Raw genomic sequence first — 17008 nt, 5'->3', positions numbered from 1 at the left:
AACCTTTCTTAATGGAGGTTTTAGGCACCAATAACTGTTTGAGTTCAGCTAAATTACAATTTCTGAAGATTTGGATACCTTTTATAAGTGAATACTTATATAAAGGGAGGATATGTGGAGGGTTAGATCTGTAAATATCAAAAACATTAGGATTGGTCTCAAAAAACCTAAGCCAAAAAAAGGCATTGAATCTCCAACTCCAATGACAAATATTTAGGACAAACTTAGAAAACCTTCTTTTTCTTATTACTTTCTGAAGTATTGTGGACTTAGCAATTTTACACAAACCATGTTAAGCATTTTTCTATCAATCTTAAAAGAGGCTTTCTCTCCTTCTATTGAATCAATAGTACAAGCTTGTTTTTTGGAAAAAAAAAAATTAGTACAAGCTTGCATGTCAAAATGTATGTATACCTATTATATTGTATTATATTGTATATTCCCATAGGCGAGACAAATAGAATCAAATCAATGCAACAAACTTTTGCTTGTAACACATGCTTTTGGAGCCGACCAACCCAAAGTTTGCACTCTTCTCTCTAAAGGCGTCATCGCGTTAAACCTTTTCCAATCAGCGAGTATACGCCTCAAATCATCTAGCTTGCTCTTCAACCCATAGCAACAATTTGCATGAACTGTGACAACTTTTTCCATATTGTGAGAAAGTTCGCAAAAGCCCGATATATATTTTGTATCGAAAAACTCTATCCTTAAGCCAGATCTCATGAGGGCCTCGTCTTGTTTGATCTTGTTGAACACGTATTGGTCATGTTTCCCCTGGAAGACCTCTCTCGCCATGTACCAGTATTTGTAAAGATTGATAGTTCGCTTATTCGCACGTGCAAATACAAAACCTCCATTTGCTTTGTTTCTTTGAGATTTCGAATAGCCATTATAATTATCGCAAGCTATCTGGAAGTCTGCATCAGAAGTTAAATATGGAAACGGATCGCGAAACCACATTATATCGGCATCCTGCATTGTATGAGTCAAAATTCTTGTTAGTTTGGCTTCTATGATATACAAGCCTTTGTTTGTAGTTTTACACCTTTCTTTCCTTTTGAAACTCTTTTCAAACGGATGGCATGGAGGGATGACATTTTTCAATATATTGGTTCTTGTATCACTCAAGTTTATTAATTTACTTTTAATTATGCTTGTTCAATTTATTGATAACCCCCAGCAACAATAATGTCTACTCTACTATGGATATGCAATCATCATATGATGCTAATCATGCACTGAATGTTCTTTTGTTTCCAAAAGAAAGAAAAACATACCGAGAAAATGAAACTATACCCTTCTTCTAAGACTTGTCGTAAAAATTCGATTCTTCTCCACATCATTCTCAAGTAATCCGAGGTCATGAACAGCTTCTCACCCGAGAAATCTACACCATCCGTCCTTAGTTGAAGGCAGTGAAAGTGGACCGTTACACACCTGTCATAGGCCTTCTGATCAAGTGCGACAATTATCAGATTGTGAAGAAACCTAGCCGTGTCATTCCCAGCACGAAAACTTTCCAAAAATAGATCAATCATTGTATTTTGAGTGGCCCAAGCCTCATTTAATGTCGTTATTATCACCGTCTTATCTGGCATTGATGCTTGTTTCAGAATCTGTTCCAGATTTAGACTGTCTTGTTCCTGCATTCTAAACAAGAGAGAATGTTACTTAGGAACAAAAGTTAGGAATGGAAAAACACGATAGCATCAATATCTAGCAATTTATTTCTATCATTTTAGTAACGAAATTTGGACCTTGTGAAGTAAACCAGAGAACTTCTCAAAAATCAAACTCTGATACATACATAAATATATATATATATGTACACATGTACATATAAAATTGTATATAGATATTGATATGAATATGCATACATATGTATATCTTTATGTCTATGTATTTATGTATGCATATGTAATATGTATGTATGCAAGTATGTATGTATGTATGTGTGTGTATATGTATGTATTTGTGTGTGATTAAGATCTAATTTGGAAATTTTGGAATATTTTTGAAAAAGATACCAAATAAATGAGAAAACACTTGGAATTAAAACATTCTCCTCTTCTTTTAAAAAAGAAATGTGAAGGGGTAAAAAGTTTTCCTTGTTTACCCGGCCAGAATGCTGCGGGAGAAGGTCAGACTGGGCTTTTCTGTTGAATCTGTGGGAGAATCTCCATGAGAGGGGGGAGATGGAGAGAGGGTGGGAATTGGGGGGGGAGGCAAACAGAGAGAGGAGAGACACCATCACAGAGACCACGCAGACAGTGAGGATGATGATAAGCTTCAGGGTGCAGAGAGGATGCATCATCCCAAGCTTCACCATCGCCTTCCTCTATATTTCTTTCCTTCTTCTGAGCAAAACAAGCAGGAGACGAATTTAGATCTCTCTCTCTCTCTCTCTCTCTCTCTCTCAATGGGGGAGCAGGGGAGGCGATGACTCTGTGCCTCTCTCTATCCACTCATTTTGTGTGTGTGTGTGTGTATGCTCTGTTTTGTCACAAGTATTATGTGGATGAACAAAATATGCACATATAAAAACCTTAGGGTAAGAAAAAAAAACACACACACAAATAATAGAGAAATGCCTTGGTGGTGTCTCCGGAAAGCCCTTAGAAAGCCCTTGGTGGTGTCTCGACACATTGGTCAAGAACGTTCGTGACCATGTGAGTGTACATTGTACAGTATAGACCCCCCCGCAACGTGTTGTAAGACAACTATGTCACATACATCTCCTGCGTCAGGACTCCCCAAGTAGTTGTTGCGTGCTCCTCCATCCTGATGACCACCCTTGAGCGTTTTCTCATTGTCCGACTGCACTATAGATCCTAACGCATGTGATCATCAGATACTACCTTATATGGTGGGGCAGGATGAATCTCTAGTGCTCCTTATGCAGCGGAAACCCGTCGAAAGGGTGATATAAAGTTCCCCGGTGATGCTTCGAGTTGTGACAAGTAACAATCATTTTTAATGCGATGCTTCAAGTCTTAAATGTGAAGTGTTTCAAAGCCATTGCCAAAAGGCAATCCAACCCCACCACCATTGCTCTCGAAAGCGACTCTCTCTCTCTCTCTCTCTCTCTCTCTCTCTCTCTCTCTCTCTCTCTCTCTCTCTCTCTCTCTCTCTCTCTCTCTCTCTCTCTCTCTCTCTATCTATCTATCTAGTGAGAATCGCGAAAGTCGTGGATTCAAACTTCATATCCTAACTTTTTACGAATGTATTGGATATCACTTTTTCCTAAACCATGTGGCATAGTATCATTGGGAGTAACCACCATCACTCACAACAACAAATCTCTATTTCTCTCTCTTTACAAATGAGGTTGAGAGCCATGTCATGAACATCTCCTTCACTAGACATCTAGAAAAAAAAATGTGAGCAATTGAAGATGTCATTCTCAAGGTAGGGTATCAATGTTTCAATGCATGTGTCGGTGGACATATAATGCCTAATCTCCCATTTAATGTTAGGGTTGATAATGCATACATAAGCTTTATATGCACGGTGGAATAAGCTTTATATAAGCTTTATATGCATGGACATTATGGAAACACCATATATGCATATGTGTTGAAGGCTCTTTAAATAGACGAGCACAAACTTGCCATTGAAGAGCAACTATCATAGCTCAAGTTATCAAGCAAGGCTTTTCCTAAAGATCAACTTATGAAATGGATTAAACAAATCCATAAAGGAGATAAAAATTTGATATTTAACTATCAAGCTATTATGCTCCATTATGGACAAGTTATATAACACACAATGGAACAAAACATAAGCTCATGGGTTGAACATCACCACAAATGAATGCTTGATCAAGCAAGCTTCATATCAAAACAATCCATTATCAATCACTTGGTTACGCTAAGAGTAATTATGGAAGAAAACTTCAAGAGAAAAAACGCTATGTTGTTGTTTTGCAAACTATTAGAATATCTTTAGCCCTATACCAAGAAGTGAGGTTTTGAAAAAAATGATAGAGATAATAATGGCATTAGAGTATAGATCAATTGTTGCTCAATTGTATGAGCAAGTTAGATGCCAATTGAACATGGTATAGTGGTTTCACAAAGTACTTTTCAAGCAACATGGGGATCAAGCAAAGGGGTACACTCTCTTCTACATTCTTTGGTCTATGCATGATAAAATAGAAGAAACAACAAAGAATGTTGGAAAAGAATAAGAATCCCAAAACTATAGAATAGCTTCTTTTTATACTCTTATATGTTGATAATATGTTCGAGAATCAATGCAACCAAAGTGATACTCGAGTACGAGAAGTAAGATTGATGTTATTCAATTTGTTGTGGTCCAAAATTCCCTTTATGTCTTGCTTGATGAATGGAATGAAATATAGAAAATTCAAAATTTGCGCTTATGTAGACACTTAAGAGTTAAAACCTCAACATTTGATAATGTCATGCTTTTTAGAAACGAGTGCTTTGCCCATATGGGTGCTAGCCATGCATGTATGAGTTTATCACAAAGGTCAAGAACATGCTTGTTCATATGCTGTCAAAACATGCTTGGAACATAGGATGCAAGGTACAAAAAACTAACAAGAGTAAAATCATTTCATATGGCTAGGTCCTTCACAGTATGAAATGGTTTAAAAGATGGGGAGTGGAAGATCTTTTGCAGCTCTCATGTGATGTCATGATGTATCTGATAATCTAGATTACTAGCAGCACTAAGGTTGGAGAGACAAGATGTTAAAATGTGAAAATTGGGATATTATGTCGTAAATGTTAACTTTAAAAGGTCATGTTCAACATTGAAATATGACACAATCCATATCAAGCCCCCAAAGTTGTAATCGATGCAATAACGATTGATTATTGTGATTGTGGATTGTTTCATTCAAAGCCTACGTGTCAAGATCAGGCGGTAGGTGCTTAACACCTTGTACCTATTTATTTCACAAATGACCAACTGATACATTTAGAGACCATCCTTGTACACATCTATATGTAATTAATTGAAGTCGATATTGTTGAAAATTTCCCCTCATTTGAAGGGCACTGCTATCATTTTGGGTTGTTACAACATCAATTCTATAAATCTGTATTCTACAAGGGAATTATTAATGTGCCATGATCCAACCCTAGATTTATGAAGAACTTTCATACATGGTAACATCAAATTTATTATTCAAGACTTAAATAAAATGATCTTCGAGTTGTGACACTACAAGTACCTATACGATCATGGAATTCGAAACTACACAATGTAAACTTGTTTCTCTATAAACAATATTTCTTTAGATGTCTAGACTCTAAAGTCCCCATATATGTATGTATGTACATATGAGATATAAAGGCAATGCGTTCACAATGTGTTTTATCATGGACCATCATATTAAGTTCGACACCACCATGATAATATAGACAATATTGGGCATAATATAAAATGATAACATCAACTTCAACCTACTATTTAGTTCATGACAATCCATCATGATATAGATGCATTGACTACCTATATATCATGAAATAACCCACAATTTTTGTCCCTCAACGTCAATAACTTGATGATGTTGGTGACCACTGACAATGTTGCCCATAACTTTCCACAAAACTTTGACAAGCCATCAGTTAAATATGTGAGCTCGATAAGGGTAGAGTTTTGATGTACGTTGACCTGGGTGCATCAATACTCAAAAACTAAAATACAAATGTAGGTATCCTCATTAATGCACACACGGAGATGGAGCCATTTAATAAAGGAATTCATAATGGGATGAAGTGAATGCTTGTCACCAAATTTCTTCTATGTAGACGGCCTTTTGGCTACAAGTATATTTGGCATATGACAACTTAGTATTCTCAACATTTCGGTCCGGAAAGATATCATGTAAGAAAGGGATCGAAGTTATATGAAGTCGAAATTGCACTATCTGTAAGAGAATTGAGAACATGGCCAATCGTAATAGTTTTTTTTATTGACAAATATCAAAAACTTACTCATGCAAATTTGAGCAAAGAAAGCGCGAAGCTGAGGTTGGTCATTACACTATTTTGAATGAATGCCAAAAATCGCCCATTTCTTGAAACTAGGCTAGGAGTGGCGATTTTTTTTTTTGAAGAAGCGATATGTCCAACAATACACCCCATTGCTAGGCAAGGGGGTAGTAGATGGGAAGAGAGATCTATCTGTTTAAATTAATCAATCGTAAGAGAATCCTGCCCGAGTCGGGGGTGGGCAGATAGATATACATACATATTGTTTTCGAGAAAGGGAGAAGCCAAAGGGCCGTCCCCCGACAAAAAAATCTGAGAAACGAGCCAGATCAGCATAGGAGGATGTGAGGAGAATGGCGATACCAGAGGGAGAGGGGAAGGTGGAGCCGAGGCAGGGCAACAGACATGGGGGGGCGCGTTTAGGAGAAAAATCAAGTGACCGGGAATCACGAGGGGGCATATATGTATGTGTGTAGACGCCCCCGGCCCCCGGCCCCCGGCCCCCCCGCATTTCACACATATGTAGTGAGTGAGTGAGTGACACTGCCCAGATAGATGATTAATGCTCATCAATGGTAGGCTAGCTAATGGGGGGGGGTTATGGGGGTATGCGGGGAAATAACAAAAACCTGAAAAAGAAGGAAGGCGGTGGCCAAATTAGCAGTCAAAAAAGCAGCAGAGCCCCTCTCTCTCTCTCTCTCTCTCTCTCTCTTTCTTCCTTCCTTTACTTTTTACATACATACATACATACTTTACCTCTGCTAAATTTGGAGGCCTTGGGCACAAAATCGCCCACTACTACTACTAGTACCACTACCATCATTCTCTGCTTCTCTATCTTCATCCTCTTTTATCTCCTGCTCCTGTTCTTCCATCCATTCATCCATCCATCCATCCATCCTTTGGAGCTCTGGTAAGATCCCTTCACACAAATCCTCTCTGATTCTCTGCTTTTCTGCTTTTGATCTCTACTAGTGTCCTCCATCCTTCTTTTCTCTTCTCATCTTTTTTCGCTCTTAGGGTTTCTCTTCTTCTTCTTCTTCTTCTTCCTTTTTTTTGTCTCACGCTTTCTTCTTCCGTCTGATCCAAAGCCGTCTGGTAAGCATCTTTTACTTCCTCCCTGTTTTTTTTTTTTTTTTTGAAAATTTTCCCTAGGGTTTTTCTTCCGTTCGCCTGTAAGAATCCGTCTTTACTTTCTTTTCTGGTCTCTGCTCTGTTTTTTTAAGGCTTAGATTCTTCTTCTTTTTCGGATAATATCATATTATTATGATCCATTCTCTGTTTCCACCCCCTCCCCTTCGTCTAGGGTTTTCTTCTGCCCTCTGTTCTTCTGATTTTTTTTTTTGCTGCGTCTTAAAATTGCCCATCTCCTCTTTACTCTTGCTCTCTTAAAAAATATTTTTAGTTCTTATTTCCTTCGATGAGATTTTCTTTATCCTCTGTTTTATTCCACTCCAATCATCTGTGTTCTCGGAGCTTTCCACTGCTATTTCCTAGGGTTATTTTCTTCTCGCGCTTCATTATTTTCCTGTTTTTCTAGTTCTTTTCGTTCGATTTACTATTTTTATAATCACTTATTCTACATGAGATTCATGATTTGATGAGAGGTTGTGCTTTTTTCTTATCTTTAAATTTGGATATTCATCTTTTGCTTCTCTTCTCTGCATCGGATCACTTTATGGTTGCTGTTTTATTCAAAATCTAGGATATCTTTTGGCATCCTTTTTCTTCTTCTGTGTTGCATAGTTTTTTTTATCATTAATTTGTTTAATGCTCAGTTACATTTGATGGACAAATTTTTTTATGTATGCATGTAGGTCTGCTTTTGTATTGGATCTAATTGCCTTTTATTGTTTCTGCTGGCTGAGTCACACGAAATCTAAATTTCTGTTTCTTTCATGGCATTCTATTTGTGGTTAACAATAGCTACAATAGTTTATGCAGAAAATGTCACTTGAAGCCGTGTCCAGTCATAAATTTTTCTAATTATTGGTGTTTTGTTATATGTAACAGATATTGGTAGATTGATTTTTATAATCACATCTAAGAGAGTTCATTCGGGTTCGTTTGCAATCAATCAAAGTTCATGTCAGATCTCGATCTACAGACTGTTGCCACATTTGGTACAGCTTCCTTCTTTCTAACCTCATTTTTATCATGGAAAAAACTAGGAAATCGTCCTGTGCCTTTTATTATTCTCTGAATGACTTACTCATACAGTATTTTTAATTCTACCAAAATTGTCCCTGGTCTATTCATGGGAGAGAGATGTAGTAGATCAATTGAGCATATTGGTGTTCTACACAGTTGGTAAGGCATTTGGGTAAATAATGGCAATTTTGTCCAATTGAAGATATAATGGGAAACCCAGGGAGTGCCTCAGTTTTTCCCTTTAGATATTTAAGCTGATTAGGTGCTCATTTAGGCTGTGTGAAAGTATTTCAGTGTTTCTAGAGGATTTCCGTTATCTTCAATGTGAGTGATTTTGTTCTGTGTACCTTTTTTCCCGTGCATTTTTATGACCTTCAGTCTTGTTCCCTTGTTTGTTTTCTCTTCTGGCTAATTTACCGAGGAATTTGTTCCATTTTTTTATGGTTTTAAACTTCATTGTGGTATTGTTATGTACCCTTACCGATCTCTCTTATTCTGAAACTCTTTTTGATATTTTTATAGCGTTAATAAATTTGCAATTTTTACCCAATCTTGCTTATTGTGAAGCTCTGTTTTGTTTTTGCTTGTGTTAATGTTCAATATTTGGTTTGAGTTTCTGGTTGGTTTAGATCTTATACGTAATCCTAACACCAGACTCTCCTTTTGTGATAATAGATCCCTTTGCAGATGCAAGCACTGATGATTCGGATGCTGGGACAAAGGAGTACGTGCACGTCCGCACCCAACAACGCAATGGTAGGAAAAGCTTGACAACTGTCCAAGGGTTGAGGAAGGAATATAATTACAACAAGATACTCAAGGATTTCAAGAAGGAATTCTGTTGCAATGGCACTGTTGTGCAGGATCCTGAGTTGGGCCAGGTATATATAAGGCATAGTAGAGAGGCTGATTTCGAGGCAGTTTTATAGATTATAGACAATTTTGAAGATATAGAGATCGAGACAGATTAAAAAGGTGTATTTGTAGATTAAGTCACTTTTTTATTAATGGTTGATTATACTAAATAGGTGATTCAACTTCAAGGTGATCAGCGGAAGAACGTATCTCAGTTTCTTGTCCAGGTATTGTGTTATTTTTAGTATTTTGATTTTTGTGTGAGTATGTTATGGCAAAACAGTTTGGAGATGGTGCTTAATGATGTGTTCGTCACCTCTTTTTATATATATTTCCAGGCTGGGCTGGTCAAGAAGGATAACATCAAAATCCATGGTTTTTGAGAGTAAACCCAAAGCTATAGTTGTATGAATTATCAGACATCCCTATTATATGATAAGTGACATAAGACTATTGTTTTTTCCTGTAATGTATGGGTTACAATGCCCTCATGTTTCATCTACTTGAATGAAGATATCTGCTCTCTTTTAGTGCATCAACACATGTGACATGTTTATGGCCTCTTTTAGCTTTCACAAGGTTTTATTCACATCCACTGAGGCGATTGATGGTCTGTAATGTTCTGAGAAATATATTTGACTTTAATGTTTGCACTAGGTTACCCTGCTTTCGGTTTTATGAAATTATATATCACTTTCAATGACTGTTAATGCATTGTCAGACCTAGTCAAAATGAAGAATTGGTATTTTATGAAAATATATCACTTCCAATGGCGGTTAATGCACCGGCAGGCCTAGTCAAAATAAAAAATTGGTGGTACATGTTTCAAGACTGGCTAAATAGATATACTCGGTTATCCTGTTTGCATTTTTATGAAAGTATATATATGTACACTAGGTTATCCTGTATGCCTATGACAGGGAGATGATAGTATAGAGTACCAAGGAGATGAAATGGATACTGGTCTCTTCCGTGAGCAAATGATGTGTAATGTATGTCAAAAACATTCACGTTCCAGATCTCCCATTTTCATTTAAACCGTCATACTAATGCCAAAATTCTGAAGCAGGGTTTGACTGGTTTATTTTTAACATGACTTGGGTCCACAAAATGGCATAACTAGGTTTCTTTTTCGAACCAATATATTTATGTTAACCAAGGATGTTTAATGTCTATGACAACTAGATGATATTGCCTCATAATCACTAGTAGTGTTAGGTATAGAATGTTAAACCATCTGTTAAAGGATCGAACATATGAACATATATAACATATGGGACAGGGCTGATCCCATGGCAGAGGGTAGGCCTTAGGCTTTAGGTATAAATAAACCACAGAGAGAAACTTGTAAAGGCTGAAATCAAAGACAAGTATGGAGGCTCTAACTAAACCTTTTTAAGGCAATAAAGAAAAACGGCATATGATCAATAATACGACTACAAAGACTTTAGAAAAATATGATGAATAGTGAGATGTAAACAAATTCTTACATGAATGGCATACTAGTAGTACCATTCTTATGCTTTTTCAAAAGTTCCCGTCACCAGACCTGGACCTATATGCATTATACATTGAATTTGACAGACAAATAAGTGTTTATCCTATCCAAAGCAAAAAATGAGACATTAGAAAGACTGAAATTTGGCATGCATTCGACAGATAAATAATAAGTGTTTATCCTATACTAAGCAAAAAATGAAACATTAGAAAGACTGAAATTTATACTAAGCAAAAAATGAAACATTAGAAAGACTGAAATTTGGCATGCATTTTCTCAAGTTCCAACCAACGGATCTGGATCTATATAATATATACATCATGTCTGATGATTAATTAAGTGCTTATGTCAGGGTAAGAAAAGAATGAGACGTTAGAAATTAGAAAGAATAAAAATTAAGACGGGTAAAACTCCTACAAAGAATGGCACGGTATCATTCTCATGCACTTTAGAAAGTTTCGATCAACAGATCTGTGGATCTAACAAGCACTTATGTTAGGTATCGCAGGACAGGTTCAATTTTGTAGATAGTGTATTTTAATATACCTTCATATAATGTCTGTTTCGCAAAACATTTACCAGAATGTAGCCAGAAATTTCCACTGGAAACATAGTCAATCCTTATGGATCAGCAAGGAATATTTCTCGTACATAGATTGTATAAAAGAAGACCAAAAAACATGTCTTATCAAAAATACGAGATTGCTGAAGGCTTTTTAATATATTATTTGAAAATTTATGTTTTGACAAAGTCTTTCCCATGAAAATGGTGGTGAAAGGAATGAACCCCGACAACAAAAGAAAGAATGCAAACAATTCTTTGCTCGCTGACAACTCGGTTAAACATGAAATAGAAAAAAGAAAAAAAGGAACTCTTTGCATTCGTCATGTTTATTGCATCTCACCAGAGTGAAATTCCACTTACGATACAACTACTTCTTTACTTAAAACGTTAATTGTGAAGATGAAAGAATCTTCCCTTCCTCCTCCATAAGACCACCGAAGAAATCCCTAACAAATAATATGTGGTGTTTCTTTTCTCACTTTGTGTAAAGGACATCCTCCCATGGATGGCGATATAGTGGTTGCTTGAGTCTTTTCTGATCGAATGTATGGCTACAAGATTACATTACAAAGTAAATGTTAAAAAAAATGCAGACAAAAGAAAGGAAGGAAACATTTACTATTTCATAAAATTGCTAGAAAAAAATGTAGATAAAATGAAAAAAAAGTTTCAAAGACAAATTTATACCCTATCAATCCAACTGTTCGTGCAAGCACAAAGAGACCATTGAGATAGCCAATCTCCACGATCTCATCGATTTCTTGTTGGGTGAACATCGCACTGCTAACCAGCAAATCCAGGAAAAGGGAACCAATACACCCATCTACGTTTAAGACAAGGTTGTTCGCTTTGGTAAGTGTGTATTTCTCTACTTGGAGTGCATATTCCAAATATTTTATGGACGGGAAATATGTTCGGCCATATTCGTGTAGAAGCTCCACTCTCTTGTCCTTATTGTCTGCACTCTTTATTCTGTTGATATCAAAAAACTAGAAATATTATAAACCTAATTGAACTTGAAGACTCATAAAGCTAGAAATTGTTGAGGAATAATTCACACGAACCTATGACCAATTCCAGGCACTCGAATACCCTTCTTTTTCATTGATTCAACGTACTCATAAGGAGAAAGATTCTGAAGTGAAGAAAAAACAAAGAAACAGGAGCACAACTATCAAACTGTGATTATGAGCAACGAAACCTCACGTTGAAAAGTCAGAAAAAAAAAGCATTACATACCTTGTCACATGCATCCTTAAAATATCGAGCAGCATCATCAATAGCTCCACCAAATCGGGGGCCAATTGTGAGAAGACCTATTGAAATTGAAAACAATACAGATCATCATAAACAAAACTGAGAAGCAAACTCAAAACAAACTCACTAATTTGGTAAGAATTCTGCCAGATCATAAGAGAATAGTTGCAAAACCTGAGACCAAGCTTGACACAAGATCCTTTCCTGCTCGAGCTGTAACAATCGTGTTATGAGCACCAGAGACACATGGCCCGTGATCCGCACATAGCATTATGCACATCTACAAGCAAACAAACATCTTTTAGCATTGGAATGTGAGCTGTGAAATTTTCTGATGCCAAGCAATTTAGTCAGTCAGGTTTGAAAGACAATAATTTAACCCATCTATAAGCTAAATAAACCATTAAATTTAAAATGTGATTTGAGAAAATGCTTCTAATCTTCAGCAATTTACTTGGGTTAGAAAGGCATAGCACTTTATCCATCAACCTAAATACTTAAAATTTAATGTGATTTGAGAAAATGCTTCTAATGCTATGCAATTTACTTGGGTTGTAATAGTAACACCTATTGTATGAGCTTACTTATAAACGGTTTTAATCCTAAGCAATTTGGTTAGTAAGTCATAGCAATTTACAGAATCTATAAGCTATGCGAACCACCCCTTCAACTAAGAATGTGAATTGTGAAACTGCTCCCAAGGCTAAGCAATGTACTAAGATTAGTAATTGTAAAGCCTGGTACATAGTCTCGTATATGATGCCTTCTTCCTAAGGAGTCAATAAAGAACTACTTCAGTTCCAATTTAATTAAAAAATACAAATTTTTCAAAACCCATCTCTGTTTCAACCAACGGCTTGGTAATACATATTGTTTCTGATGCGACGTTGGACTGATAGCTGGCAGAGGGAATTAAGTGTAATATCCTTTCATTGGGTAAAAGAAATTGTTTCAACTTTCAGAGTTAATTTCTGATTCAACAAAGGGTCCAGGCAGATCTCATACTGATACGTGCATGGCATGCAAAGACTATATCATAGGTTGACCTATATTGATGATTAAATATATCACTCTACAGAATATGCATAATGGGAAGGGATGATGCAGAAATAGTATTTAGAAGCACACCTCGATGAATTTTGTGCAGTAGCGAGGAAGACTGCGTTTGAACCAGAGAAGAGAGATGACATCCCCAATACCATTATCATTCTCAATCAATGTTGACATCTTAACCCCTGCATATGTAGCTTCCTCGCCTGCAAAATCACCAGACCTTTGTGGTAAACAAAATGTAACCAAATTTAAAAACTGCATTATTATAGGTCGACTCTTGAGCAATAAGAGAAACTAACCTCTATCATCGCAAATGGTTGAGATGATATGAGTTGGCGCTCGCACTTTTCCAGCTTTGATAGCTGCATTTAAATCTTGTGGTACTGGAGGAGGCTTGAAGTCAGGAATGGGTACAATTACACCTTCTTCAACAAGGTGTTCATACGTCTTCTTAATTAATGGTTCGAAACTCTCAAAAGACGTTGGCACAAAAGCACCAGCTTCTTGAAGAGCGCTATTCTTTGCTTGGGCAGATTCCGAATCACCACCACTCTTTGCACCCTATAGACATAATTTTGATTTTTATATTGTACAGAATTTACAGGCTAGAATAGTTGCTCAAAACAACAAACTTCTATTTGGTAGCAACATTTCTTGAAGTTCATGAAGTCGTGAAGAATATGAGAACTTACAGCATGACCAAATTGAACCTCCGATTTGAATAGCCGTGCACATGTACCGCTGACCCATGCAACCACTGGTTTTGTTACCTTGCCCTGCTTCAAAGCTTCTACAAGAGAGTATTCATCTTGACCCCCAAGCTCACCAAGTACCACCACCATTTTGATCTGAAAGTTCATCATTATTCACAAATATGCCAAACTATCCAAAATACCCCAATCATTTCAGAATTCCAAGAATACCCCTCATTAGTCCAAATTCCCAAAACCATTTAGTTTTCAGAAGCTAGAATAGAAAGACATGGTTCTTTTGTCACTTGCATTGACAAACTAACAAAAACAGTTGTAACCTTCATCCAGTGTCCTAACTTTTCATACAGAGCATTGTATGAAAAGTTAGGAGTATTTTTATATATTCTGAAACACCAAAAAACAATGACAAAACAAAAATAACAACAAAATAGTGTTCTATCTATCTCCCTGAAGAAAAGAAAACCAAACCTGTGGAATGTTCTGATATCTTAAAACATGGTCTGACAAGGTTGAGCCAGGAAATACATCACCGCCAATTGCAATTCCTAGAAAAAAAATACAAAAAATAAAATGAAAATGGAAACTGTCATACAAAATTTCCAAATCTTATAGAAAATGTATATGTTTATAATAAAAAATTAACGTGATGGATACCTTCATATATCCCATCCGTGGTCCTTGAGATTATCCTATAGAGCTCATTTGACATACCACCCTAAAACCAAGTAAAAGAAGCTGGTCATTATACATTTCTAGCAGAACAACCATACCAAGAAACTATCACATGTGATGAGTTAGGAACTCATACAGATTTGGAGACAAATCCAACGGATCCCGGACGATATAGTTTGCTCTCCACTATATTCTCAAGTGTACCCGCTGTGTCACCAATTTTAAAAGCACCAGCTTGGATTCCACCAACAGTTGCCGGTCCAATAATAACCTGTCATGTGCCGCAGAGTAATTTAATAAATGAAAATAAAATAAAAACTTACCACTATATAGAGTACTTGAATTATGAAATCCTAAAGTGTGGAAATTTTGGGCTAGGCTTTTCCTGTTTTCACAATTTTTCTAGCTTATCTCTAGGGGAATAATCAACTTTCCTAATTTAATTGTGATATGCTGCATATCTTTGAAAAAACTCAATAATAAAGAATATATAGACAAAACTTTCAAAAAAACCTTGACATATTGTGATTTCTTGGTGATAAATAAACCCTCTTTCTTCCCTGAATTTAATCTCTCAATGCATGCGTCATTCTAATAATTGCATTTGAGTTCTTAAAAAGGTAGATTAGCTTACTTTGTTATTTGCTTTGGCATATGCGATGAGCTTCTTTGTGTCCCCTTCTGGTACTCCTTCAGCGATAATCGCTATAACTCTGATAGTTGGCTGCTTGAGGGCTTCCATTGAAGAGGCAAAAGCACTGGCAAATTTCAGCAGTAGCATTAGAGGCAATTAAAGGACTCCCATATTTCAATATAACTGTAGAGGCAGCTAAAGAACTGTCACATTTAAATTTAGTATTTTAATAGTCTAAAACATTTGTAACATCACATCAATAAGTATAGAGGAAGTATGGTTTAAAAAAAAGAACTCGCACAAACCTCCTAAAAGAAGCAAAATTGATGAACACATCAGCTGTTGAGTGAGCCTTGCATGCATCTTTGATACTGCAAAAATATAACTTATTGGTGAGAAAATTGGGGGCATAGAGAGAAAATTTGCCATCTTTGATCAGGAATGAAATGGCATGAAGACCTTGAATGCACGGGAATAGCAATCTCCTCCTGTCCGAAAAATAGCTTTTGAAAACCTTCAGAACCAGGGTTGATGATTCCAGCCACTGATGGAGTTTCTCTTCCTAAGAGTAACCAACCACGAATTAACAATACCAAATTAGCTGTTTTCTTGAGATCCCAGAAAATATAGGTATTTGGTATGCTATTGCATTCTACCAATACATCATCTACTCATGATTATAGTAAAAAATGGGTTCAAAATATCAATCAGCAGAAGATTTGCATAAGAAATTCATCTAACAAATAATTATAATACGAATACACATATAAAGAGAGAATGATTATTGTCTGCATCAACTTTGTGATAGTCAAAGAAGAAATCTCAACATGAACATACATACACACAACCACACTCAGTGATATATAGCTCTTAACATGATTCATCAAAGAAGCGACTATAAGCATGATCATTGATACACACATATGAGCATGTAGAACTGTCTACACTTTGAGTGATATCATACACATCTGATTTACTACGATTACTCATAGAAGTAGCTTCCATATCAAGAGAGAATACAGCAACACTTGGTGATATACAGATATGTGTGTATGCATGTGTGTAACTTACCACAGAGGAAATCAAAATCAAGCATCCGCTGAATGGGGAGCTGCTTGTAATTGTAGAATAACGCCTGTGTTTTCCGCGAAAACAATTGTCCAGACGCCATTGTGTATATACTCTCAACTGACTACAAAAAACAAAGATAAGCTTTGAGATCTGAGTGTGAGTGAAGATCCATCTCCAACCCATCAAACAGAAAAAGAAAACAAACACTTGAGTGTAAGAGCGCCTACGTTAAATTCAATTTTGATACTGAAATCTTTATAATTTAGAGATCTAACACTGGAGTGTGTACCTTGTGTTAGATTCAATCCAATGCTGGATTGTTCACTAGAGATCTAACAGAAAACGAAAGGTCAGAAAGTGAGGATGATCACAACATTCCAATTGTGCTCATTACAATTGAACTTGGTGCTGAATTTTCAACAATGTAGAGATTCAAAAGCTTGGAATCACTCCAATTTAACTACTGAATAGAGAGCCAAAGGGAAGATCAAGAGCTTGTCTTAGATGAAAAAAAGAGAGTTGAGCTAGGAACTAAAATAAAAATTTGCTACTGAATATAACATACAAAG

The 17008-nt window shown here is 36.3% G+C and overlaps 3 protein-coding genes across 3 annotated transcripts; 1 reads left to right on the top strand and 2 right to left on the bottom strand.

Moving 5' to 3' along the window:
* Positions 1 to 212: 212 nt before the first annotated feature.
* Positions 213 to 2365, bottom strand: LOC147859731 (uncharacterized protein At4g15970-like). Its single transcript, XM_087324412.1, has 3 exons — positions 2120 to 2365; positions 1281 to 1646; positions 213 to 975 (listed from the first exon to the last, which is right to left on the bottom strand). Exons 1-3 carry the CDS (start codon positions 2330 to 2332, stop codon positions 469 to 471), a joined length of 1086 nt encoding a protein of 361 aa, XP_087180538.1. The 5' UTR covers positions 2333 to 2365; the 3' UTR covers positions 213 to 468.
* A 4493-nt stretch (positions 2366 to 6858) lies between these two features.
* Positions 6859 to 9510, top strand: LOC147859730 (protein translation factor SUI1 homolog 2). The gene is made up of 5 exons (XM_087325156.1): positions 6859 to 6882; positions 7983 to 8092; positions 8796 to 9001; positions 9149 to 9202; positions 9314 to 9510. Exons 2-5 carry the CDS (start codon positions 8056 to 8058, stop codon positions 9356 to 9358), a joined length of 342 nt encoding a protein of 113 aa, XP_087181282.1. The 5' UTR covers positions 6859 to 6882; positions 7983 to 8055; the 3' UTR covers positions 9359 to 9510.
* A 1817-nt stretch (positions 9511 to 11327) lies between these two features.
* On the bottom strand, positions 11328 to 16593 carry LOC147859729 (ATP-citrate synthase beta chain protein 1). Its single transcript, XM_087324323.1, has 15 exons — positions 16440 to 16593; positions 15828 to 15930; positions 15674 to 15739; positions 15369 to 15492; positions 14871 to 15005; positions 14717 to 14777; positions 14531 to 14607; positions 14042 to 14197; positions 13649 to 13910; positions 13425 to 13552; positions 12471 to 12576; positions 12279 to 12355; positions 12104 to 12174; positions 11727 to 12011; positions 11328 to 11590 (listed from the first exon to the last, which is right to left on the bottom strand). The coding sequence occupies exons 1-15, from the start codon at positions 16537 to 16539 to the stop codon at positions 11515 to 11517; spliced, it is 1827 nt and encodes a 608-aa protein (XP_087180449.1). The 5' UTR covers positions 16540 to 16593; the 3' UTR covers positions 11328 to 11514.
* Between the last annotated feature and the right edge of the window lie 415 nt (positions 16594 to 17008).

The sequence above is a fragment of the Azolla caroliniana genome, unplaced genomic scaffold, assembly GCF_043228905.1.
Source record: "Azolla caroliniana isolate FFs.n. ecotype wild unplaced genomic scaffold, voAzoCaro1.0.p SCAF_9, whole genome shotgun sequence".
In the NCBI taxonomy this organism is placed as follows: Eukaryota; Viridiplantae; Streptophyta; class Polypodiopsida; order Salviniales; family Salviniaceae; genus Azolla; species Azolla caroliniana.
Note: the sequence above shows the minus strand (reverse complement) of the source record. Positions and strands in the feature narration are given on the sequence as shown.

Excerpts from the sequence above, each read along its gene's own strand:
- LOC147859731 (XM_087324412.1), bottom strand. The coding sequence starts at position 2,332 with ATGGTGAAGCTTGGGATGATGCATCCTCTCTGCACCCTGAAGCTTATC. Across the intron at positions 1,647-2,119 it reads TCCCGCAGCATTCTGGCCGG|GAACAAGACAGTCTAAATCT; the intron begins GTAAACAAGGAA and ends TTTAGAATGCAG. Across the intron at positions 976-1,280 it reads GGTATAGTTTCATTTTCTCG|GATGCCGATATAATGTGGTT; the intron begins GTATGTTTTTCT and ends CATACAATGCAG.
- LOC147859730 (XM_087325156.1), top strand. The coding sequence starts at position 8,056 with ATGTCAGATCTCGATCTACAGACTGTTGCCACATTTG. Across the intron at positions 8,093-8,795 it reads ACAGACTGTTGCCACATTTG|ATCCCTTTGCAGATGCAAGC; the intron begins GTACAGCTTCCT and ends TTGTGATAATAG. Across the intron at positions 9,002-9,148 it reads AGGATCCTGAGTTGGGCCAG|GTGATTCAACTTCAAGGTGA; the intron begins GTATATATAAGG and ends TATACTAAATAG.
- LOC147859729 (XM_087324323.1), bottom strand. The coding sequence starts at position 16,539 with ATGGCGTCTGGACAATTGTTTTCGCGGAAAACACAGGCGTTATTCTAC. Across the intron at positions 13,553-13,648 it reads AACCATTTGCGATGATAGAG|GCGAGGAAGCTACATATGCA; the intron begins GTTAGTTTCTCT and ends GTGATTTTGCAG. Across the intron at positions 12,012-12,103 it reads GTGCCTGGAATTGGTCATAG|AATAAAGAGTGCAGACAATA; the intron begins GTTCGTGTGAAT and ends TGATATCAACAG.